Source organism: Podarcis vaucheri (assembly GCF_965113315.1).
Source record: "Podarcis vaucheri genome assembly, chromosome: 5".
Taxonomy (NCBI): Eukaryota; Metazoa; Chordata; class Lepidosauria; order Squamata; family Lacertidae; genus Podarcis; species Podarcis vaucheri.
In genome coordinates, this window is record NC_138763.1 from 63,102,262 (window position 1) to 63,126,927 (window position 24,666).

A 24,666-nucleotide genomic window follows, 5' to 3' on the forward strand; every position below is an offset into this window, starting at 1 on the left:
AATGCACAACCATTGCAGATTGTTTGCCTGTAGAAAGGAATCTGTAGGAGCTTTGCCCTGCTTTTTGATGCTTTGCGTTCCTTTGCAATGATCCTAACTCACATTTACTCTGGGCAGAGTTTCTTGTGGTGGCGGCAGCCCTACAAGCAATGGGGAAGGGCGAGACTTCCTCCAGAACAGAAACAGCAGGTGGGAAGAAGGTGCCAAACTCTTCCACACCCACCAATTTTCACTCCCTCACCAGCCAAGTTTCTCCCAGCAGGTTGGGAAATGAGCTTGGGTTGATGGTCCAGAGAGAGGGCAGACTTGGAGGGACGGGGGAAACCGCAGCTGGAAAGAGATGCTCCACAACCACCCAGTGTTTCTCTTCAGGCAGTTGTGCAGCTTCCATTTTATTGCTTTTTTACTGGCAAGGTGCTGTCAAAGACATAGGCCGTCTCCTGTCACTGTTCAGTGCCATCTTCACATGCATGTTACAAGACCCCATTCCTGTTGAAAAAGTTCTCAGTTCAATTGTCAGCTAAAACGATCTCAGGTAGGAGGACTGGTAAATACCTTTGCTGGAGGTTTTAGACTCCAGATAGGAATTGCCAGACTGAGGACCTGATACAGCCGGTGCTCCTAGCTCCCCACTCTTCCCCAACATCACATTTCACCTTTTAGAAACACAATGAGAGGGTTTTTTGGTGTGTTTTTTTCTAAACCTAAGTATGGCATGGAGGGTCTGTTTGGGAGTACTGCTGGTCTGAATGACATGATCATTTTAAATTTGCTGGGATCCAACATCTACCTAGATCACACCTATGGAATGTAAAGTAGGTTGTCTATAGCTACATACAAATCAAATGCGGTTCTTTCTCTCTGAATATATCTCCAAGTGCAACTTTTCAGCACCTCTGTAGCACATACATGTTGCTTTCAACATCTGCAGAAAGAGAGAGAGAGAGAGCTTGATAGAATTTTATTTCATTTCTTTTGGTAGAGATAAAGAAGTGCTTCAGAAATGGAGGAGACGGAGCAGGATGATGAAAGAGAAGAATGGTGTATCGTACTCATTTGATAAGGAAGACACTGAGGTATGTAACAGCAGCTACACTGTAGAAACCTGCAGTTGATTCTCATCTCTGACACTGGCATGCTAACTAACCTTGGTCTAGCTGCTCCATTTTTCTGTGCAGTTGTCACCCCACCCCCGACAGCTTACTGCTTGTTACTCCATCAGTCGTCTTGAAATCCCATCCTAAGAAGCTTCTTTATCTGCTAGGGAACGCATAGATGTTTCACAGTTGAAACATCCTCTTACTTTAGGCAAGTGTAGAATAGAACCATCCAGTCCTGCCCTAAAAAGGGAAAGGGGACCCCTGACCATTAGGTCCAGTCGTGGTCGACTCTGGGGTTGCGGTGCTCATCTTGCTTTATTGGCCAAGGGAGCCGGCGTACAGCTTCCAGGTCATGTGGCCAGCATGACTAAGCCACTTCTGGTGAACCAGAGCAGTGCACAGAAACGCTGTTTACCTTCCCGCTGTAGCGGTACCTATTTATCTACTTGCACTTTGACATGCTTTCGAACTGCTAGGTTGGCAGGAGCAGGGACCGAGCAATGGGAGCTCACCCCGTCTCAGGGATTTGAACCGCCGACCTTCCAATCAGCAAGTCCTAGGCTCTGTGGTTTAACCCCAGCGCCACCCGTGTCCCTACTCATCACCAAATTCTTTTCATCCCCTGCCTCATGTTAAAAAGTTTTTTGCTACCCAAAGTCAGAGATACTGTGCAGGATTACATGAGGTTGATTCTGGTCCCACCAGAGGGCAACTATCTAGGTCACAGGCAAAGTGCCAAGGATTGTTGGTAAACCAATTCAAACTCTGGCTGGTTCCTGACATTAGCACCAGGGTGCCATTTCTGTCCTTAAACTACACCTGCACCTGTTCTATCTAATCTGATAAGCAGTGATACCACCAGGAGAGAACTTTATCAGCAGAATGAGGAGGAGGAGGACTTCCAAACACAATTGGGCTGCTTCTTACATTACACTATACATTTCAAGCACATAGATTCCCCCTCACAGAATCCTGGGAACCATAGCATGTTAAAGGATGCTGGGAATTGTAGCTCTGTGAGGGGTAAATGCACGATCAGTGAGTTTCAGTGAAACGGCAAACATGCGGATCCCGTTATTTATATGCAGGCATGCTATTTAGGAAACCATGCTTTGACTACTGAAGGCGCAGAACATTTGGTGTGAGTAGGGTACAGAGTACATTATCAGATCCTTGCCTCTGCAGCATTTCCTACATAGACCAGTCACTTCGCTGGCATTCAGAGAGCAGCGCAAGACCATCTTTGCAATACTAGGATTCCAGGGATATGAATTGCCACTTGATTATCCGGTCCAGCCTTTGGTGCCAAGGCAGGGTCCTACACAGATCAGCCCCCTGCATATTGAACCCCCACCGTCAAACTTCTCCCCAGTAGAGAGTTTGTCTAAAACGATTGCTGCTCAGCTTTTTGGAGGAAGCAGGTGCAAATTTAAGTAAACACTTAGGTGATGGCATCATGGCTCAGTCGGGGGGAGGGGAGCATGTGTATTGTAGGTGTCAAAACATCCGGCACATAGCTTTTCAAAAACTGTGGCTGCCCAAGCTGTTTGGAGGCGTTGAAGCAGAAGAGCTTTCATTTAAAATAGGATTGTTAAAATTGATGGATGCCTCCCGAGGTTTTTGCCTCTGCCAAGTCAAAGCCAATGTAGGCTGGATATTACAATTAATCCAGGAGAGAAAAATCTGTCATCCTGATCCCAAGAGAGAGCTGCATTGTTTTTAAAGAAACCCCTTTAGAGCAGCTCGTTGACTACTGCTCTTTTACATTGTTTGGTTTTTTTAAAAAAGAAAATCCTACAAAAGGGTGTCGAGAGGTCCAAAGGGAAAAGATCTATGAGTATACCCAGGAAGGATGGCTTGAGAGAAGTGGCAAAGATGCTGGGGAGGAGAGCCATGTTACACCAGAGGACATAGGGGATCCAGAGTGTATTAGAACGCAGTATGTGGCAATAGCCTGTTGTCTTTGTCCATCGAGTTTTCTTGGCAGGGATACCGGAGTGGCTTGCCAGTTCCTGCTCCAGGTGGATCACGTTTGGTCAAAACTCTCCACTATGACCTGTCCATCTTGGGTGCCCTGCTCGGCATAGTTCATAGCTTCTCTGAGTTATTCAAGCCCCTTTGCCAGGGCAAGTCAGTGATCCATGAAGGGGAATTATGGTGCTGGAGGAGACTCTTGAGAGTCCCATGGACTGCAAGAAGATCAAACCTATCCATTCTGAAGGAAATCAGCCCTGAGTGCTCACTGGAAGGACAGATTGTGAAGCTGAAGCTCCAATACTTTGGCTACCTCATGAGAAGAGAAGATTCCCTGGAAAAGACCCTGATGCTGGGAAAGATTGAGGGCACAAGGAGAAGGGGACGACAGAGGACGAGATGGTTGGGCAGTGTTCTCGAAGCTACCAGCATGAGTTTGACCAAACTGCGGGAGGCAGTGGAAGTCAGGAGTGCCTGGCGTGCTCTGGTCCATGGGGTCACGAAGAGTCGGACACGACTAAAAGACTAAACAACAACATGTGGCAATAGCACATCCTCCCTGTGCTGTCTCTGGTCCCTCACCATCTTGCTTTTGTAACAGCAACAGCTCCTGCTGCGATTATTCAGCGTTCCTGGCCTTCCATACCAGTAGTGTGGTATGGACTCCATTGTCCTCTCTGGTTGTGTGAGGGAAGACGTCCCTGGCTAAAGGTTAAGTAATCAACCCACAGAAGCAGCTCTTCTGCTGTTCCCAAGTCAGAATCTTTAGGTCCCTGGCTGTCGGTGATCAGAGTCCATGTTCCAGGCTCTCCCTTTTCCTTGATCTTTCAGAGAGTCACAATCCCCGGCATCTGCAGCAGGACTGCGAACATCCCTTGCCCAAAACTCTGGAGAGCCAATGCCAGTCATTGTAGGATATATAGATGTAGATATATATAAGTTTTATTAAGGCTTTTCACAATACAAAAAAGCAAACTATTCTAAACAGAAAACAATAATAAAAAAGAGAAGGGAAAAGAACTAGAAGAATACAAAGTGAAAGGAAATAATAAAAGAATAGAGAAAGATAAAAAAGAGGTGGGTAAAAGCAATGAAATAAGAATAATAACAGAGTAAGGCAAAAGAGAAGAGAAGAATAAAAGTGGCTTCCAACTACCTGTCAGTGGTAACTGCAAGCGTCCTCACAATAATCCATTGTTCAGTCCTGAATGGCGTCCCGTTCTTCCTTCCTCTGCTAGTTGATTTTTTCCCAATGTTCAATTCAGGCACCTCACATTCATTTCTTATCCTTTTCATCCAAGTGGTCCAAGAGAGGTTTTCCAATTATAATCAAATATAAAAATCAGTCTTGAACTTCCTTCAGTCCAGCCTCACAACTTCCTCACTAATTTCTTTGCTGTGTTTCTAAAATAAGACAATATCCATTATTAGTTATGAGTTATGTAGACATTTGCTCACACCCCATGCTTCCAATTCCATTTCCTTTTACCATGGCCTTCCATCCTTATCACTTAGAAAGCTTAATCTTCCACCTTCTATATTTCCATTATTTTTCCAAAAGCAGCTCGCAGCACCAGAGCAAGCAATACAGCAACAAAAATGAGTATTGGTACTGTACAGTGTTTCCATAAATGGTCTTACTTCCAATTCATTTCGAAACATCACAATCCAAATAAGCAATTCACGTTGAGAAAATTAACATGGTAACATTTTAATTTCATTAAAAATCAATAAACTATATTGCAACTGATATTGTTTATGTTATTTTAGAATATGTAAGTCAAAAGTCAGACTTGCTTTTTAAAAAAATATTGATTGGAGTCAGGTCTTGATCAGCATGAAATCTCAGAGTTGTGGGCTCAAACCCCACTTTTGGCAAAAGATCCCTGCATTGCAGGGGGTTGGAGTAGATGACTCTTGTGGTCCCTTCCAACTCTACAATTCTATGATTCTAAATGCAGGAAATGGTAACCAAGTTTCTTAAAACCTATAGCACGTGGTCTCTTCCATTCACCATACTCTCTCCATCATATTCTGGTGCATCTCTTAAAGGTTTCAAGAGCAACAGAGACAGGGTGAGGGCAGGTTAACTTGATCTTTCCACGCTGACTAAAAAGCTTGTAATACAAGCATCCCTCCCATTCAAGCCTGCTATTCTTTATTTGAAGAGCCTTCTTTTGCATCAGATTAATATCTACTGACTCACACCCTCATAAATCCTTTCTCTTTTATTCTGATCACCTGTGACTGAATGAAAGCTCCGGGTAGCTCAAATGCTTATTCGGCCAGCATTTGGAATCTTTGTTCTTACTTGCCTCGTTTGCTTAGTGTATGCACACATGTACACACACACACACACACACAAACACACACACACAAAAATGCATTGTGGCGTGGATGAATACATATCTAAAACACAAGAGGGCACTCGAGTGCCACATATCCAGCCTGCAGGCTGACAACGCAAATCACCATGCAAGTAGCAGAGGAACAAATAGGATCGTATTTCCTTTATTCCACTTCTGTCATCTTGTCCACTGGGTAGTCTTTCAAGGGATTGCACAGTGAGAGAGTTAGAGTTTCTGACCTAGCATGGGAGAAAGTGCTGCTCAGCATATCACCATTGCTTCTTGTGGGTGGAGAAAGTGGCAGGGTGGTTAACGTGCTGCTTCCTTTATTAGTAGCGTTCAGGTTTCATTTATATGAATTGCTATAAAGAGCAGGAGGAAACACCCAAAACAGTCATGCAGTAATAGTTACATGCAGCAATACTTACTCTACAACTGAGTTTTTTCAATGCTTTTTGACTGTGCAAAGGATTTTGTGTATTACCTTAGTGATCCTGACAATATCCCTGCAATGTTATTATCCCCGTTTAGCAGAGGAGCAGGAAGGACTGAGGCTGGGAGACAGAAGCCCCCCTCACACATTAATTATGTGAATAATCATAGATTTGCAGAGCTGGAGAGGACTAACCTCCCACAATGCAGGAATCTTTTGCCCAACATGGGATTTGAACCCAAGACCCTGGGATCTCATGCTCTACCCACTGAGCTAAATATGAAAAGGCTCTACACAATCAAAGGGACAGCAGGAGCACACTATTGACTCTATCCCAAGGTCACACAGCTTCATGATCCTGCCCTCCAGCATCCATGTGTTGAGATGGGGAAGGCTATAATCACAGATCTCTAGGTTTCCATTGGAGCTGGAATTCTGAGGCTTCATACCTAGAGATGGGGAGTAAGAAGTAATGTGATCTCAGAAGCTGGGCCTGTTGTGTGACGCCACTTATTTTTCTGAGTATGGAGGGACGCGGGTGGTGCTGTGGTCCAAACCACTGAGCCCCTTGGGCTTGCTGACTGGAAAGTTGGCAGTTCGAATCCCCGCAACAGGGTGAGCTCCCGTTGCTCTGTCCCAGCTCCTGCTAACCTAGCAGTTCGAAAGCATGCCATTTCAAGTAGAAAAATAGGTGGCGGGAAAGTAAACAGCATTTCCATGCACTCTGGCACTCGTCGCGGTCCTCCATGCGCCAGTAGCGATTTAGTCATGCTGGCCACATGACCCGTAAAACTGTCTGTGGACAAACGCCGGCTCCCTTGGCCTGAAAGCGAGATGAGCACTACAACCTCAGAGTCGCCTTTGACTGGACTTAACAGTCCAGGGGTCCTTTACAGTCAGGAGACTAAGAACGTGTAGACAGCATCTTAAAAAGCAGAGACATCACCTTGCCAACAAAGGTCCGTATAGTTAAAGCTATGGTTTTCCCAGTAGTGATGTATGGAAGTGAGAGCTGGACCATAAAGAAGGCTGATCGCCGAAGAATCGATGCTTTTTTGAATTATGGTGCTGGAGGAGACTCTTGAGAGTCCCATGGACTGCAAGAAGATCAAACCTATCCATTCTGAAGGAAATCAGCCCTGAGTTCTCACTGGAAGGAAAGATCGTGAAGCCGAGGCTCCAATACTTTGGCCACCTCATGAGAAGAAAGACTCCCTGGAAAAGACCCTGATGTTGGGAAAGATGGAGGGCACAAGGAGAAGGAGACGACAGAGGACGAGATGGTTGGACAGTGTTCTCGAAGCTGCCAGCATGAGTTTGACCAAACTGCGGGAGGCAGTGGAAGACAGGAGTGCCTGGCGTGCTCTGGTCCATGGGGTCACGAAGAGTCGGACATGACTAAACAACAACAAACAAAGAACGTGCCAGTGGTCACCAAGCGATTCTTACAGCTAATGTGGGATTTGATTTCCAGTTTACTTCCCAGGCTTGCAGTGAAACGGGCCAACATGGGAAACACAGAGGGTTTAGCTGATTGCATAATCTAGTTTGCACAATAGAGTTTCTACAGCAGCTTGGCAGCTTCTTTCATAAGTGGACCCAAGTTTTGCCCAGCAGAGGGCTGTGTAACATTGCTAATGCTGTGTACTTATTGAATAAGCTTGCAGCAAGATGCTGATCAGGGAGCATTGGGTAACAAAGTTCATTCTGCTAAATTCTGGAGCTAAAACAAACAAACAAACAGAATGCTAAACTGTCTAGTGTCTACCAACAATTGCCCCAGTTTATCCTGGCACGTGGCTCAGACTAATGTTGGTTTCAAAGAATATATCTGAGGGGAAAGTTGTTAATTGTGCAGTAGTTTCATACGAAATACTTTCATAATATTGGCAGAATAACTTCAGGCTGGTATCGCTTAGATTTAGAAGAATCTTGGAGCTCAGAATTACTGGGAGTTCTTGTTGCTGTCAGTGGAGACCACTGGTTGAAGTATGCGTCATGGGTTGGGAATATAGAAACAGAGTTTCCATTAGAGGCAGCATCTACACTATACATTTAAAGCACTATGATACCATTTTAACAGTCATGGCGCCCCCCACCCCCGCCCCCAAGAATCCTGGGAATGGTAATATATTAAGAGTGCTGAGAGTTATTAGGAGACCTCTTACTCCCCTGAGAGCTACAATTCCCAGAGTTTAACAATCACTTTCTTTGAATGGAAAAGCTTTGTTTTCTAATCTCACGTAAGACAAATGCTTTAATGTAGAGCACAAAAATGGATGTGTTTATTCTCTAGGTTCTCATTGTTTACTAACAGCTGTTTGCATTTTTAACAAAAAAAGATGTTTAACATTTTCCACTTTATTAAGTCATTAAGACCTTGCCAAGATGCCAGTATTATAAAGCAAAAAAATACAGTCTTTTGTTTTTAAGACAGTATGTTTTTCAAACTTTCACTTACTGAAATGTGCTTATTCTAGCTCTTTCACACAACACATTTCTCTGTAAATAAACAAACTTGGATTCTTTGAGAAGTCGTCAAGAACTGATAAGGTCTTGAGATAACTTGGGTTTCATCAAAAGCTTTCACATTGAAGGTCACTGGCACATTCTTTTAGGCTGTTTCTCAAAAGGCAGTGTGATTTATTTTATGGCAAATGGGAAGGATCAAGGACTTCTTTTTGGAAATAGCTTTGTGAGTCAAGGTCAAATCTGAAAGTTCTGCTTCTATTACAGTGCTACCTCGGGTTACATACGCTTCAGGTTACAGACTCCTCTAACCCAGAAATAATACCTCGGGTTAAGAACTTTGCTTCAGGATGAGAACAGAAATCGTGTGGCGGTGGCACAGCGGCAGCTGGAGGCCCCATTAGCTAAAGTGGTGCCTCAGGTTAAGAACAGTTTCAGGTTAAGAACGGACCTCCGGAACGAATTAAGTACTTAACCCAAGGTACCACTGTATTGGAGGTCTGACAAAATGAGCAAATATAAACAAAGTGCCTTTTGTTAGCCACGTGGCCCTATGTGTATTCCAGACTTCTTTGCTTCCCCTAGAGACTGACCCCCCAAAATCTGCATTACATATTGCAGCTACAGTAGGGCTGTTGCCATAAGGGGCATCTTTACCAGTGGGACAGAGTGAGATAAATCTCTCCCATATAGGGAAACCTCCACTTTGGGCTGCTTCCTATTTAACAAACCTGTTTCAAGATGGCTTTCATCTTTCATCTCTGGTGTTGGCTAATTTCAAAAGCCAAGATGTAGTCCATTGAGTAGACAACTGGGTTTTCTTCTGGGAAATTTAGGTATGTCCTCTTCCTGTTGACAACACTGTCCCTTAGCCTCTGGTGTTTCCTTGTCTATAAAATGGGAAATCCTCAGGGAGCTGTTGTGAAGGAAAGCACAATGAGGGCTATAAAGCACTTGACATATTAAAGTCCTAGGTGAGTGATGAGGAGTAGTAGAGAGGCATCTTTTCCTCTAATATTGGGGATGTCTGCATATGCAGCATTTTTCGCAAGGAGAGCAGCCTGCGCTCTAATTGATCGCAGGTAGAAGAGGTACCATATTTTTCCGTGTATAAGACTAGGGTTTTTCCCCTAAAAAATAATGTCAAAAATTAGGGGGAGTCTTATACATGGATAGTCCCGAGTGTGGACTGGCAATAATCTGAGTCCCCCATGGGGGCGTCTTATAGACAGAAAAATATGGTAATTCTGACAGTGGTCTCTTTCTTCCTTTAGTAATTTGGTTGATGTGTACAGAGAGCTGTTTTCCTCTTCCTTTTTTGCTATTTTTGGGAGCGAAGGATTCCTTTGGGGGTTTAGGTTTTTGGTTCAGTGGCTTCCTTCAATGCTTGCAGCAGACTACTGTGTAAGAGAAGAGGCAGTCAGTTTCCCGTAGCTCCTCGTATCGCCTTGGGGTGGTGTTGAGCGCCATGGTGTTCCAGTCACCGTTAAGATCAGAAGAGGCAGAGATTGCACACTTCAGGTATGCCCCCTGGATGTATGGGAAGAAATAAAGATTCACTCACAGATGAAAACCTGCCCTTGGACAGAATAACTGACTAGGCAAGTTCAATTGCAATAGGGTATGTGACTCACTGCAGGTAGAGGTACACCACATGATAGGATAGGACTTCGTAAGCCTTGAGCATCCTAAGATGTGTATGATGAAGTCCCCTGATTCATGAGAGCTGGTGGAAATTCAGATCCCGTGGCTCATCACCTGCCACCCACCATCAAAGAGGAGTGTTCTATCTGAGGCCCTGCTTCCCCTGTCTCTGTTAATGGCAATTAAAGTGTGGAACGCAGAGTGTTCTTCACCAAAGCCTCTTGATTGTGACACCAACCCTAGGGCGAATTCCAGTGGGAAACACCATCTTTTTGCAGCTGCATATCCTGGATGTCAGCCAAGTCACCTTTGTATTGCCTCCCACATAAGGCTGCCATGTCCTACAGTTGCCGAAGAAACTGTGCAGTATCAACAATTTGGAAGCTGGGGTCAAGGCTGGGTGCCACAGGGCCCAGTGTTGAGATCGCAGGCTGTTCACAAATGTCCACTCATTACCACTGGCCCTTTGGTTCAGAAACAGGCTTCTCTAAAAGGAGTGAGGTGTGGCTGGAGGTGCAAAAGTTCTGACTTGGACTGGAGGGAAATGCAAGGGGGAAATGGCACCTTTGACCACCAGTGACATATCCAGCGACTATGAAACTGACATGCCCTTTCTGAGCATGCAAGTCCACAACCTTCCCACCTACCCAAGAACACTTGTTGTATCGGTCCAGTTGCAATAAAAGACTAAGTAGTTTTTAGTCACTTCCATTATTAAGTAACTGCGGTTTCAGAAATGTTTTAATACGGAGTTGATTTCCAGGGACAATAAATCATGCTGTGGGTTTGGCTCAGTGGTAGGAGTATGCTCATTACATATACTATATTATTTACTATAGTGCTATATTGTTTTAATTAAGGTGAGAAATAAATCTTCATATGAAGCAGGCAGTGGTAGTGTGTGTGTGTGTGTGTGTGTGTGTGTGTGTGTGTTTAAGCACCATACTTTTTCTTCCTCCAAGGAGATAAGCCTCCTTTTATCCTCACAACAACCCTGTGAGGTACGTTTGGTAGACAGAGGGAGGCCCAAAGCCATCCACTGAGCTTCATGTCTGAGAGGGTACTTGAACCCAGGCCTCCCAGGGGTAAATCGTGCATTGTACCACACAGGCTGGAATGGGGATAGGTATCAGCAATTCACTCCTTCTTTACCTGAAGTGCTGGCTAATTTTGCTCACGGAGTGAGAAGTGGCGAGATTAACCTCCAACAGGGCTTCATCTAGCAGTTACCGGCTGCGACAGTTGCTGTCTATCTGCTACCTATAAGGTCTGGGTCCCAGCTTTAGACGCTGTGTGGACAAAGTGGAGGTTTTTTTTCCTTCTTCTCCCTCTTGCATAATACTAGAACCGGGGGCAATCCAACGAAGCAGAATGTCGGAGGATTCAGGGCAGACAAATAAAGTGCTTCACACAGCACATAGCTGAACTCTGGAATTTGCTCCATAGTTTAATGCCAACTTAGATGGCTTTAAAAGAGGATTAGACCATGGGTAAGCAAACTAAGGGGCCCGGATCTGGCCCAATCGCCTTCCAAATCCAGCCCATGGACAGTCCAGGAATCAGTGTGTTTTTACATGAGCAGAATGTGTCCTTTTATTTAAAATGCATCTCTGGGTTATTTGTGGGGCATAGAAATTCGTTCATTTCCCCTCCCCCCAAAGATAGTCTGCCCCCCCCAAGGTCTGAGGGACAGTGGACTGGCCCCATGCTGAAAAAGTTTGCTGACCCCTGGCTTAGACAGATGCATGTGGGGATAAAGCTATCAATGGCTACTAGCGACAGTGGCTATGCTCCACCTCCACCGCTGGAGGCAGCAGGCCTCTGAATACCAGTCGCTGGGATCTGCAAATGCAGAAAGTTGTTCTAGCATTCAGGTCCTGCTGCGGGCATCTGGTTGGCTACGGTGAGAAGAGAATGCTGTACTAGACGGGCATTTGGCTTGATCCTGCAGGGCTCTTGTTAATTTTCTTATAGAAGGCTGCAGTAGGAGGAGATCAGAGGCAGAAGTAATGGCCACAGACAGTCAAACAAAAGGTTGCAATGAGGGAATAGATTCAGTAGTACTTGAAGTTGCCGGATTCAGTACGGAGCTGGGCCCTTGCTCTTTCTCTTGTGGTGAACAAGGAATTCAGTAGGTGAAACTTCTCTTTAAAAAAAATATCCTAATCATGTAACTTCAATAGTAATGGGATAGGCTGCATCTGGTGAAATTCTCCCTGCTCTGACATAGTTTAAAGCACAGGAGCCCAGGCATGTCCAATGTTGAATCTTTTGGCAGCCCGAGCTACTGCCTCTCCTCCCACCCCCTGACATTTTAATGCCATAATATGTTGCCTTTCCTCTAGGTTTCTCGAAATGCACCTTACGCAACAGACAATATGAAGAACCACGACAAGCCGGAAGACTGGAAAGAAACAAGCAAGCAAGATGAACAAATGGAGATGACCCTAAACTTAATGAGAACGACTGACGAGTTAAGGTGAGAACAAAGATGTTCTCTGCATGTTGCTAAACCGTAGTTCCCATCAAACCCAGCCATTGGCCATGCTTGTTGTGGCTTGTGGGAGTTGTATTTCTGCAACATCTAGAGGGCCCAAGGTTCCCTGCATCTGGTGTATGGGGTCTGGACAACTGGGAATGCATCTGAAGCATCACTCTCCTCTTACACCTCCTTCCTCTCTTTCTGCTCCTGTGTTAGGTCCAAAGTTACTGTAAGATGGAATGCAGATGAGTAATGTTTTAGTTACAGATGCGATCTTCAAAAGAAAGTGTATTTCTCCACCACCACACACCCTCCCTAGGCCAATGTTGTAGCCCCAGGCCTGTTTTAAACCATTAGGTACTCATTCAACCCCCACGGTGCATTTACATTTTGTACTAATGGATGCACTGCAAATATTTTCTCATTAGGGGACGGGGATAGCAGTTCTGTCACATTCCAGCCCCACCTGCTTTCAGACTTCCCAGCAGCAATTATCAGCCAGCTCTATTTTTACCTTTTTTTAAATAAAAGGTCCTGAGGCATTCTTACTCTTCTTTTGTTTTCAGTTTTGATTCCCCGTTCACATCTTTATTTCATAATGCACTAAAACATCATCCAGATAGGGAACCCAAATATCATACTAAATTAGAAACATCTGTCATATACTGAAAGAAAGAAAGAAATGTGTTGGTCCTGTGTAAGATATTCTGAAATGTCTGAAAGTTCTGAAAGATCTAAAGTTGTTAAGCCTGAAGAGGGTGGATGGGCAGGGAGGTGACATTCATTACAGTGGTACCTCAGGTTACAGACACTTCAGGATACAGGCTCTGCTAACCCAGAAATAGTACCTCGGGTTAAGAACTTTGCTTCAGGATGAGAACAGAAATCATGCTCTGGCGGCATGGCGGCAGCGGGAGGCCCCATTAGCTAAAGTGGTACCTCAGGTTAAGAACAGTTTCAGGTTAAGAACGGACTTCCAGAACGAATTAAGTACCGGTAATTAACCCGAGGCACCATTGTGCATTGCCAATATTATATGGCTTCCATAATAGGGCAACACAACTGATTACAGTATTTTGTTTTTATGAGGACAAAGGAAAAGCTGCGGATTCAGTCAAAGGCTCAGCATTTTCAAGTTAGTGATGGGGGACGGGGGCAGGGAGAGGAACCTAAAAACTGTCATGCCAGTTACTTTTAAGCCTGGATTATGTAGAAATGTTACAGACTCTAGCCCTCACATTTTGCGGCCACTTTCCTCCATCCTTTACAGAAAAGCCCACAACTTTATACCCTGCGTTTGTGTGTGGGTACAGGTGCAGTCCACAAAAGTTTATGCCACAGATACCATGATACTTGTTTTTGCTGCAACATACTAACATCAGTCATTGCAGATATTTTCCTGGTGTTCTGAGGCTTCTCACAGTTGGGTGTTTTCAGGGAGTAGAAAAACTTTTTAATACTGCTTTTAGAGCTTGAAGATAGCAGGCAGACACTTTTTCTTTAATCAGCTCAAGCTATTCTCCTTCAACAGCAGCTGATAACAAAGCAATTGATACCAGCAATGAGAAGACCGCTCCCCTTCCCAGGGGGGCGGAGTTGCAGGCAGGCCACGAGCATTCCCCGTGTTCAGCGGGGGGGCATGGCGATGCCTCCTGCGTCATAGGGAGTCCCAGCCGTGTCATGCCCCACAGCTGACCAATCAGGTCGACTGGGGAGCATGGCTTACCCAATTTAAACCTCCACGCAGCCGGGGCTCAGTCTCCTTTTCTCCCCCTGCGTCAGACAATATTTCTGCGGCTTGCTCTCTAAAACAATGGCACCATCATACACACCCACACCCATTTGTTCCACTGTGTACAGATTGAAATAATCTCTGGGTTTTCAGACAGTTTAGTGTTTTTGATGTTTTGTTATCTGTAGAAAAATGCTATTACAGTAATGGGCTGATGAAATGTTTTAAGTAGATCCATAAATGGAGGTGAGGACATACAGTGGTGCCCTGCAAGACGAATGCCTCGCAAGGCGGAAAACTCGCTAGACGAAAGAGTTTTCCGTTTTGAAGGTGCTTCGCAAAACGAATCTCCTATGGGCTTGCTTCGCAAGACGAAAATGTCTTGCGAGTTCCTGCGGGTTTTTCCCCTTCTCCTCCTTTTTCTAAGCCGCTAAGCCGCTTATCAGCTGATCCGATAAGCCGCTAAAAGCCGCTAATAGCGCTAATCCGCTAATCCGTCAATGGGCTTGCTTCGCAAGATGAAAAAACCGCTAGACGAAGAGAATCACAGAACGGATTCTTTTCGTCTTGCGAGGCACCACTGTACTGAAAAATTCATAGGATTGCAGAGTTGGAGGGGACCCCGAGGGTCATCTAGTCCAGCCCCCTGCAATGCAGGCATCTCAACTAAAGCATCCATGACAGGTGGCCATCCAGCCTCTGCTTAAAAACCTCCAAGGAAGGAGGAGAGAGACCTCCCGAGAGAGACCGCTCCACTTCAAACAGCTCTTACTATCAGACAGTTATTCCTGCTGTACTCTTCTCTGTTTGTTTCAGAGCAGTCAAACGCAAGGAAGTGGAGAATCGCATCAGACAGCACACGCAAATGATGAATGAAAGAAGGAAAAGGTTAACAGGGATCCCTCAAGAAGATATGGAGAGAGCAAAACAAGACTATGAGATTGTAGGTTGCATGATTACATTTTGTTGCTCCATTTGTTTTTGTTTTTTTCTGCAAATCGTGGCTATCCTCATTTTATATTCTTTATTGAAAAATAAAAAGGACAAAATTACAAGTCCACAGAGTAAGATAAAACAAACAAAAAGTAGAAACAAGGAATAGTACCCAAGCAGAAACAAAACCGTAGCTTTCCTATTGTTACCAGATCTGCTCATGAATTCTTAAAACTATCTGACTTTTAGGAGACATCTGAAGGCAGCCCTGTTTAGGGAAGTTTTTAATGTTTGATGTTTTATCGCTTTATCATCATCATCATCATTAATATTCTGTTGGGAGCCACGCAGAGTGGCTGGGGAAACCCATCCAGATGGATGAGGTATAAATTATTATTATTATTATTATTATTATTATTATTATTATTATTATTATTATTATTTTATTATATTCCTGCATTATAGGGAGTTAGACTAGATGACCCTCAGTGGTCCCTTCCAACTCTACCGTTTTATGATTCTAACTCATACAACTTATATACATATTCAATGAAGTATCACTGTAGGGTTTTTTACTAGAGACAGTTGTGTGCCACAGAAGTTTTTGCAAAAGACATGATTAGAAATAGCAATATTGTCAAGGTAACACTATAAATCAAAATTGCAAACCACATTCAAATTTTGCTCTGCAGTTCTAGTCATAAATAAAACACAGTTTCTGCAAAACATGCTTTCCCTAGTTCAGATGCAGTGCAAAACTATGGTTTGCTAGTCATCTGTCACCAACCCTCATTCATCTGGCAGCAAATCAGATTTGGGCTTACATCTGAATTGGCATATCATGATAATACAGTTTTTTTTTGTTCTGGTAAGTTTATGCTCAAGTGCTGCCCAAAACGTAGGGCATCTTACATTTTTTTATATTGGTTAATAAAGCTGCAGTCATGTGCACATTTCTGTGGGAGGGAATCCGATTGAACTAAGTGGGACTTACTTCTAAGTAAACATCCATAAGTTTGATCTGCGTAAGAAGCAAGAGGAGCTTTGCAAGACTCACTTAGATTAAGTCAGACCTCTTTGCAGCTCTCTGCCAAATGAGCTTAACATTTCCATGCTTCTGGCACAGTGAGCCCTGGCCCAAGAAAGATAATTCCTGATAAATTTATTTGTCTTTATGGTGCCACCAGACACCCCGTGCTGTTTTGGCTACAAGAGACTGATACAGCTACCCCTCTCAAATTGGTATTGGCAGCAAAATTTTGAGTTGTGCAAAAGGTTTCTCTGAAGCTTTGTTGCCCAAAGGTTGCTGTGGATTCAGTTCTTTGCTTTGGGGACCAGTGTAGGAACCATTTAGCTTTGGAATCCAGTTACACAAATACAGTGGACCCTCAGGTTATGTTACCTTTGGGTAACATAACTTTTGGGTTGCGAACACAGCAAACCCAGAAGTGTATACTTCCGGGTTTCGCCGCATGCGCAGAAGCGCTCTGCGCTCTTCGTGCATGGACAGAAGCACTCTATCGTGCCATGCACATGCGCCGAAGCGGTGCTTCTAGATGCGGACTTTGGGGTATGTACGAACCCCCAGAACGATTAAGTTCGTATCCAGAGGGTCCACTGTACCATGTAACTCATGTGCCATGCACATGCACAGAAGCGGTGCCTCTAGATGCGGACTTTGGGGTATGTACAAACCCCCAGAACGATTAAGTTCGTATCCAGAGGGTCCACTGTACAGCAATAGATAGCTACCTGAGACACAAATAAATAGTTGGGCACTAGCCTTGTTAAGGTGATAACAACTCGAGTGTTCATGCTTTTTATGTTTCCTGCCACAGGCTGAAAACCTAGAACAGCAGCTAGCAAATCTGAAAAGAGACCTGAACCAGGAATATCGTTTCACTGCCTTTACAGGAGAAGTGCAACCACCAGAGAATCCACTGCCTATCAACAAGCCTCCAAATATCTTTTCTAACACGACATTTTAAATTATATTAAAGAGAATTTGTCATGCAGCAGCCCACCTACACCAGCTTGCTTTGCAGTTGATCTGCTTTTAACCAGGCTTTCAAATATGTCCTTTTCTCCTTTGTTCTTGTTTGTTTTGCTTTGGAACGTAAAAATTGGAATCTTTCACACTCATCACCCTCCCCGTTTCAATATGTGCCTACAAGGTTTTGAAGTGCCTTCCGTTACTGCATGGTTTTAATGCCTATTATTGTTAATATTACCTTCCTGTAACCCTGCTTCCGAGATGAGCCTCGTAGATATTTGTCATAATTCTCAATCTCTTTTAAGATCCAGTGGAGCAGAATTGCAGGATATCCTAGAATTCTAATGTAACGGGCCTCTCTAATTAAAGGAAAAGTTCACACCTTCTAAATGAAGAGTTAAAAAAAACCCCAGTGATTGGTAATATCCTTAATATACATATTTCCAGCTGTAGAGAGTGGAAGGTTATCAGATTGGCATTCGACCTCCTGGAGGTTTTAAAGTGACTCACCTGGCTGCTTTCTGCTGTGCCTCCTTAGGCAGATCAGTTTTGTAACTCATCATTAAAGCCATCATGTTTTATTTCAAGAGTTTTTTCACTACGGCTCAACATGCAATTTTGGTTTCTATGTCCTTGGGAAGAGTCAAATCCTCCCCCCCCCCGAGTTTTGTTGTCAGCAATATTTTTTCAAGGTCTTTGTGGTTGTGGACGATTAGAAACTACAGGAGGAACTTGAGGAGCTAAGGCTCGAAAATAAATCATCTTGCTTATGCAAGTATTAACCCCATGCAATGTTTCACACTTAGACTGAGATGAAGATCAAATATCACTTTAGCAGGGAACCTTCGCCAGCCTTCCTAGATATACCCTGTTTGAAATACCTTTTGAAATAAGGGCATTTTTCATGAAGATTTGAGGAACAAGACATCCTTTTTGTTGCACATTCATGACCCGATGTGCTCTTGATGCTATCAGGGCAGTCACACACAATCCTGCTTTTAATGCTGTTGGCACCTGCAAAGGTGTGTGATTTGTTGTTGTTGTTGTTGTTGCTTGTTTGTTTCACACTGCTTCTTTTCCAATCAATGCATATCCTATAGCTTCTTGCTCAAATCCCATGACTTTTTATACCAAAATGTTCTGGTTTATTTCCCCCACCACCAGCAAACACACACTTTCCTTTATCTGTAGCCCTCCTAGACAGCAATAGTGTGGTAACCTTGGGGAGGCATCGCAGCACAACTAATAAAGAAGAATAAATCCACTGCTGTCTCAAGAACATGCAGCCAAATACACCTGTGAAAAAAATGCCAGTCCGGAGAGGCCCCAGTAGCAAAGACTTGGGTAGAAGGAAGGATTTGAGATTTAAACAGCTCAGATAAATGCTTCATCTCAGGGTGTGGCTGTACCAGCTGTTATTCCCCCTCCGGATTCCACAAATAGCTGGTGTTCCATCCCTATTTCTAAATCCATCTGTAGCTGTAGTTTTATAGCCACAAAACGAACAGGAGGGATGGTGCTGGCCTTGTAGCAGGAGAGAATTTTTTAGCTTTTCAAAACAGTTGGGAGATACGCATTTTCATGCAGCAAAGGGGGAGCATTAGCTTGCTAGAAAATGAGGGGTGGGGTGAACAGGGAATGGAAATGCCAAGTGATAAATCTTTGGAAGGAAGAACAGGGATCACAAAATGGTTACTGCAGCAACAGAGCTTGGTGATAAAACTTTGGGGGGGGGTAATGTCTGTTTTAGTTTTTCGGGTTCCTTGTCCTCTGGACATAGATCCTATCAGCTGACTCTTTGGGAAAGATACAGTTAAAACAACCAGAGTTGCACTGTCCCTCCTCCTAATGTCATGGGGGGGAAAAACATGTTTAATTGTAGATGGCCATGTCACTCGGAGAGCCACATTCCCAGCGCTAAAGGATGAGCAAGAGTTACCTCTGAGATTACAAGGGTCACTTTGGATCCACAATTCCAGCTAAATATATTGCTATTGAGCAGGGAATCCCAGCTACAGAAGTGTTTTGGTGGCGCAGCATACCTAATTTGGCTTGTTAACCCAGCACTGACAGAATAGACTGATATATCTGAACAGCAAAGGTGCTTGGAAAAGTAGGGATGGAGAACCTTGGGTTGAGCGGGGGGGGGGATTTGTTGAGAAAAATCGCAAAGAAATTGGACTTTTTGAGCTATTTCTATGGAAAATCAGATTTCCCTGGACATTTGGGCAATTTTCGCCCGGACACTGCTTGCCGTTGCAGTATTCTGTACATTTTCTGGACATGTGGCAACCCTAGGTCAAGCCCCTCTCCCTGTCTCCTCCCCTCTCACCTGTCTCCAGCCCTGCTCCTCACCTTGTGCTATTGCCTAGCTGGAATGCATCTTTGAACTTTGTAACAGTGCCTCTTGGTTGCCTGTATTAAGAGATGTATGTGTAGAAACCTCTAGCTTTTGGCATGACTGAAATGTACTAAGGTAGGAGTCGCCGCTTTTGCCTCTGGCCCACTCTCTCTTAGTCTCTGGCTCTGCTCGCCACTGGCATGTAGCCCCAGAATGCTGCTTCTGAGGCAATACAGTCCTCAGGCTAAATAGCTCCCATGCGCCCCCCCCCCTCCAGTGTAGAATTGTTCCTGATCTCCCATCTATTGGGCTTGGGAAACTGCATAACATCTTCTTGGCTTCCTGGATGGGTTTGTGTATTGCATGTCTAAGCCTGCCCAGTTCAGCATTTTGGATGTGGTTGGAGGTGAGCACCTAAAACAAGACGGCAGAGAGGGAAGCTCTGATAATTACATCCAGAAGAAGGCGTGTGTAAACTTCACAAGGCATATCCAAGTCTGAATTATTATTACTATTATTATTTATTTATTTAATTTCTATACCGCCTTATACCCGAAGGTCCCAGGGCAGTTCACATAAAATAGCAAATACATAAAATCAAAACAAAAAAAGCACAACCCAATAAAACAAAAACAAAAAGAGCCAGCATTTCAAAAAGGGTATAGGATGTAGATCAAGTCGGGCAAAGGCCTGGTTAAAAAGGAATGTTTTTGCCTGGCGCCTAAAGTTGTATAGTGAAGGTGCCATGGTAACTTTCCTGGGGAGAGCCACTGCGGAGAAGGCCCATTCTTGTTTTGCCACCCTCCTGACCGCTCAAGGAGGAGACACACGAAGAAGGGCTTCAGAAGATGATCTCAGGGTCCTGGTAGGTTCATATGGGAAGAGGCGGTCCTTGAGGTATTGCTGTCCCGAGACATTTACCGGTAATGTGCTTTAAATCATGCTGGAAGGTTGATCATGGGTCAGTTCTGTTTTTCTGCCTGCAGAACACATCAGCAGTGACTCATTGGTCAGCACAGAGCAGCCTTCTCCATCCTGGTTGCTCTCCAAACCTTCCTAGACTCCCAGTTCCAGTGCAACATGACCAATAGTCAGGGATAGTGAGAGTTGTAGTTCCAAACATTTGGAGGTCACCAACTTGCAGGGGGTTGGATTAGATGACCAATTGGATCCCTTCCAACTCTACAATTCTATGACGCAATGTTGGGGAAGGCTGACAGAGAGGGTCTCATCGTAGGGTTCCAGCTAGAACAATCATCCAGGGCAAAGTGGCCCAGCTATGAATGCCCATTCTTTCTGTCCATCATAGGCCACCTACCATCAACTGCTGCATAGGCCATTGAGTCTTAACTCCTTGCTTCCTAAGCTACAGTTCCTAGAATTGTTTAGGGAACTCTGGGAATTATAACTCTGTGAAGGGAACAGTGATCTCCTAGCAACTCTCAGCACTCTTAACAAACTACAGCCCCCAGGATTCTTTGGGGGAAGCCATGACCATTAAGATGGTGTAATAGTGCTTTAATAGTGCAGATGTGGCTTAAGATACCTTCCACATACTGAGGGCTACTTTTCACTGAGGTGTCAGAGGTACAGAACTTCAGGCAGCCAGTAGGGGTGACTTCATTGAGCGCTCCTCCATACAAAAAGGCCTTGTGCACAGAAAACAGTTCTAACCCTGACCTGGTATGTTTCTGTGTAGAGGAATGTTTTCTCCTAGGGAACATTTCTCAGATATTGTACAGCCCAGGAACAGGGTCATTGCCTCAGTAAAATATGAGGGCAGAGGGTTACAGGAGGCCTACAGCACCACTGACCTTGTCAAGGAACTGCAAGATATGAATAACAAAGTTACAAAGAGGTCAGCTGCTCAGCTCACAATTTATCAGGAGAGCCCCAACGTATCCACAAGTGCCTTTTCTTGCAACTGTACAAATCTGGTGGTGGTTTTTTGTTCTTGGAGAGAGCCATTGATTCTACTGTTTGTTGCGGCTCATTCATTGCAAATTAATTGATGTAGTTGATTCTAATTGCAATCATCAATTAACTGCAACGTGCTCAAACAGCTGTTGGTTTTAGTGAGCGGCCTAAGTTTAGATACATTTCCCAAATGTGTATGTGTATAAAACCACATCTTAAAAATAAAATGCAGGTACATTTGCCGGTGTCAGCTATGGGCAACTTAAATTTGCCACATGATTAATTCTGCATGTCACAGTGTTTCCTTTGGTTTCTCCATTCTGGGATCAGTTTCTAATCATTTGCTTATTTTCCTTTGTCTTTAAAAAGAATTGATCTCTACAGCATTGGACTGAGCAGTGATGTAATGCAGAAATGGTTAGACACTGCAGCTGCATTCCAACATTCCCTTGCCTTTGGGAGTGACAAAGGCAGTTTTCCGGAGGCTAAATATTAACCAATCCTCCTACTCAGCTACTAAAACCTTCAACTGTACTTTGGCTTTTTTTCCTGTGGTAGCATCCATTTTGAATTGAGTCAGTACCCGCCCATGTTTGATCATGATGTATCATATCATGCTACATTGCTTAGCTCATAACGTGCCTTGAATATCTGTGTGCACATGATATTGTGCTGGATCCAAAGGTTAGCCTGGCAGCGAGGGCAGACTTTTCTTTTCCCTGCACATCCAAAACTTCTCCAGAGGGTCAGGGGATCTTTCTGAACAACAGGATGAGCCGTGACAAGGAAGTGACTGTTTGAGGACAGATTGTCAAAAATTGGCCAGAGACACTTTGCAGAAGCGGCACTCCCAACATTATACTCTTTTAAGAAGATGGTGAAAACATACCTCTTTTACCAAGCTTTGGGAGGTGAAGAGGTGCAATCTGTCTGAGCTTAGTTTAGTATTGTACCTTTTGCTGTTTTGTGTTAATTTCATTTGTTATGTTAGTTTATGCAGTGTTTAACTTCGCATTGCCTTTTAAATTGGTTTTAGGAATATGCACTGATGTGTTTTAAGAAGTTGTATGCAGCCCTGTGTTATGGAAATACCCAAATAAATACATTCATTTAAAGTGATTCCCCTGCCCCTCCCACTTCAACCCCCTTGACGGAGCCCAGGCTGGTTGGGGTGGGAGGGGTATCATTGATCTTCTTGTGGAAGATGGGGTGAGGGGAGGATGAGAAAGATTCATTATCGGAGCTGCCCTTTTGGATCCAACCCACTGGGCGTTTCCTAGAAAATAAAAACATCTCCAGGGTTGGGCTAACTAAGAGTAGGGAGGGATGCTGCCAGGTGACTATGCAAATCTAGAGGCTGTAATATAGACATGTTTTGATATATTTAAATATCTCTATCAGTCATCAAGGTAGAATGGCAGCAAGCATACTGCTAACACCTTAATCCTAAAACATGAAATGAATGGGGAACCTTCACATCAAAGGCCTCCTGTGCATCACAGAGCCCGTGGGAGTCTGGATCAGTGAGCATTTAGACACCAGATACACCTAATGTCTAAATGCTCACTGATACAGACTCCCATGTGCTCTGTGGTGCACAGGAGGTCTTTGATGTGCAGGTTCCCCATTCATTACAATCTAGGCCATAGGTCTCTTTCTGTGTGGCTTACGCTTCTGCTGCTTCTGCTGAAATGGGGTCGGGCAAGCCTCCTGCACTTGCAAGAACTAGGTATAACAGATTGCAGTTTTGCCAATAGGAAAAAACCTGTTTTCATATCATTGTAGGATGTTATTAACCATGTGTTTTAAATGCCACCTTTATTTGTTTGTAAAACAGTCAACAGGGGGCCACAGCAAGCTATATTAAACTTCAGTTTTGGAGAAGGAGTAAAAATAATAATAATAATTATAGTATAATTATCACAAATAATTATAGTTTTGCATCATATAGATCAAGCTAGTGGGAGAGAGTCAGCCCAGATTATGAAAAAAATAGGCTTAGCCTTTAGAAACAAGCTCAGTGTAGATTTCAGTTTTCCTTGGTAGGTGAAAAAAAGACTCCTCTGAAAGTATGAGCTTTCAGGTCGGTTTAAAACCAGCTAAAAGCTAGTCTAGTTTATCAAAATATACAGCAGGCACATTGTTTTCATTAAAGTAACAACACTAGGCATGGAGATGGGCGTAGGAACTGTATTACTCATTCTTGCCAGCATTCAGTAGATACATGAGACAGTCATACACAAATGTACACACATCTCTTTCAGGTAGGTGGACCCCTGTAAACACAGCTCACAGGCAGTTTAGTATTTCTGTACATGAGTGTATGACAGGGAAGCTCACTTGGAGGGAGTAACATCATGGGAGGGGTGTTTCCAGCTCTCTCACCTTTTGCCCTTGGAAGCCTGATAAGGACCTATGGCTGGAGAGGGACTGAGAGCAACACCATTGCAGGGTGTGGGTGTGTTTCTAGGAGTGTGGTGAAACTGTGAAGCTCCCATGTTACTTTTACTATTGGATGCTGTGCATTGTCTAAGTAATCTTGTCATATCTATAGTATTGGAATGTGGGTTTTTGGGTATGTTATTATAGTGGTTATTGCTTTGATATGTTATGAAATAGTTGCTACAATCAAACCTCGGCTGTCAAACGTAATCCGCTCCGGAAGCCTTTTGGCTTCCAAAATGTTCGACAACTGAGGCGCAGCTTCTGATTCCTGCACACAAGCGGAAGCCGTGTTGGACGTTCAGCTTCCGAAAAACGTTCGAAAACCAGAGCATTTACTTCCGGGTTTTCAGCGTTTGGGAGCTGAAACGTTCCAGAACAAAGCCGTTTGGGAACTGTGGTTTGGCTGTACATTATTATGAAATTGCTTTGGTAGTACTTGTTTGAAATGCACCCTGTTTCTTTGTGTAAGCCGTTTCGTGCATGATTTCTTTGTGCATGGGATACTGTTGTACAAATGAAATGAATGAACGAATGAATTTTTTTTTTTAGAGGTCTCTCGTGGCTTGGAATGTTGATGCACCTGTCCCTAGGGTGCTAGTTGCATGCATTGTACTGGCCATCTTCTTGGGAATTCTAATGCCCGGTACCTGCTTGGGAAGCTGCCTTATAGCAGACCAGACTATCTGTCCACTTCAGTTTAGTGCTATCTATCCCAAGTGTGGGCAACATTTATTTTTTTCTCAAAGGCTGCATTTCCTTGCATGTAATCTGTCGGTGGGCGGAGGCACATGCTGGCTGTGGGCAGGGCTGAAGCCAGCCATGGGCAGGACTACAGGCAAAAGTGAATGGGACCCC

At 44.1% G+C, this 24,666-nt stretch overlaps 1 protein-coding gene across 7 annotated transcripts in view; it reads left to right on the forward strand.

Annotated features, from left to right (window-relative positions):
* LRRC27 (leucine rich repeat containing 27) overlaps positions 1–17,136 on the forward strand; it is a 43,463-nt gene extending 26,327 nt beyond the window's left edge. For 6 of the 7 annotated variants that reach the window (XM_082222913.1, XM_082222914.1, XM_082222915.1 and 3 more), the window contains 4 exons: positions 983–1,076; positions 12,314–12,447; positions 14,999–15,125; positions 16,954–17,136. In XM_082222913.1, coding sequence (XP_082079039.1) covers positions 983–1,076; positions 12,314–12,447; positions 14,999–15,125; positions 16,954–17,103 — 505 coding nt within the window. In that variant the 3' untranslated portion in view covers positions 17,104–17,136. The remainder of the gene's footprint in view (positions 1–982; positions 1,077–12,313; positions 12,448–14,998; positions 15,126–16,953) is intronic. The other variant, XR_014219899.1, reaches the window with a different exon arrangement.
* Positions 17,137–24,666: the final 7,530 nt, after the last annotated feature.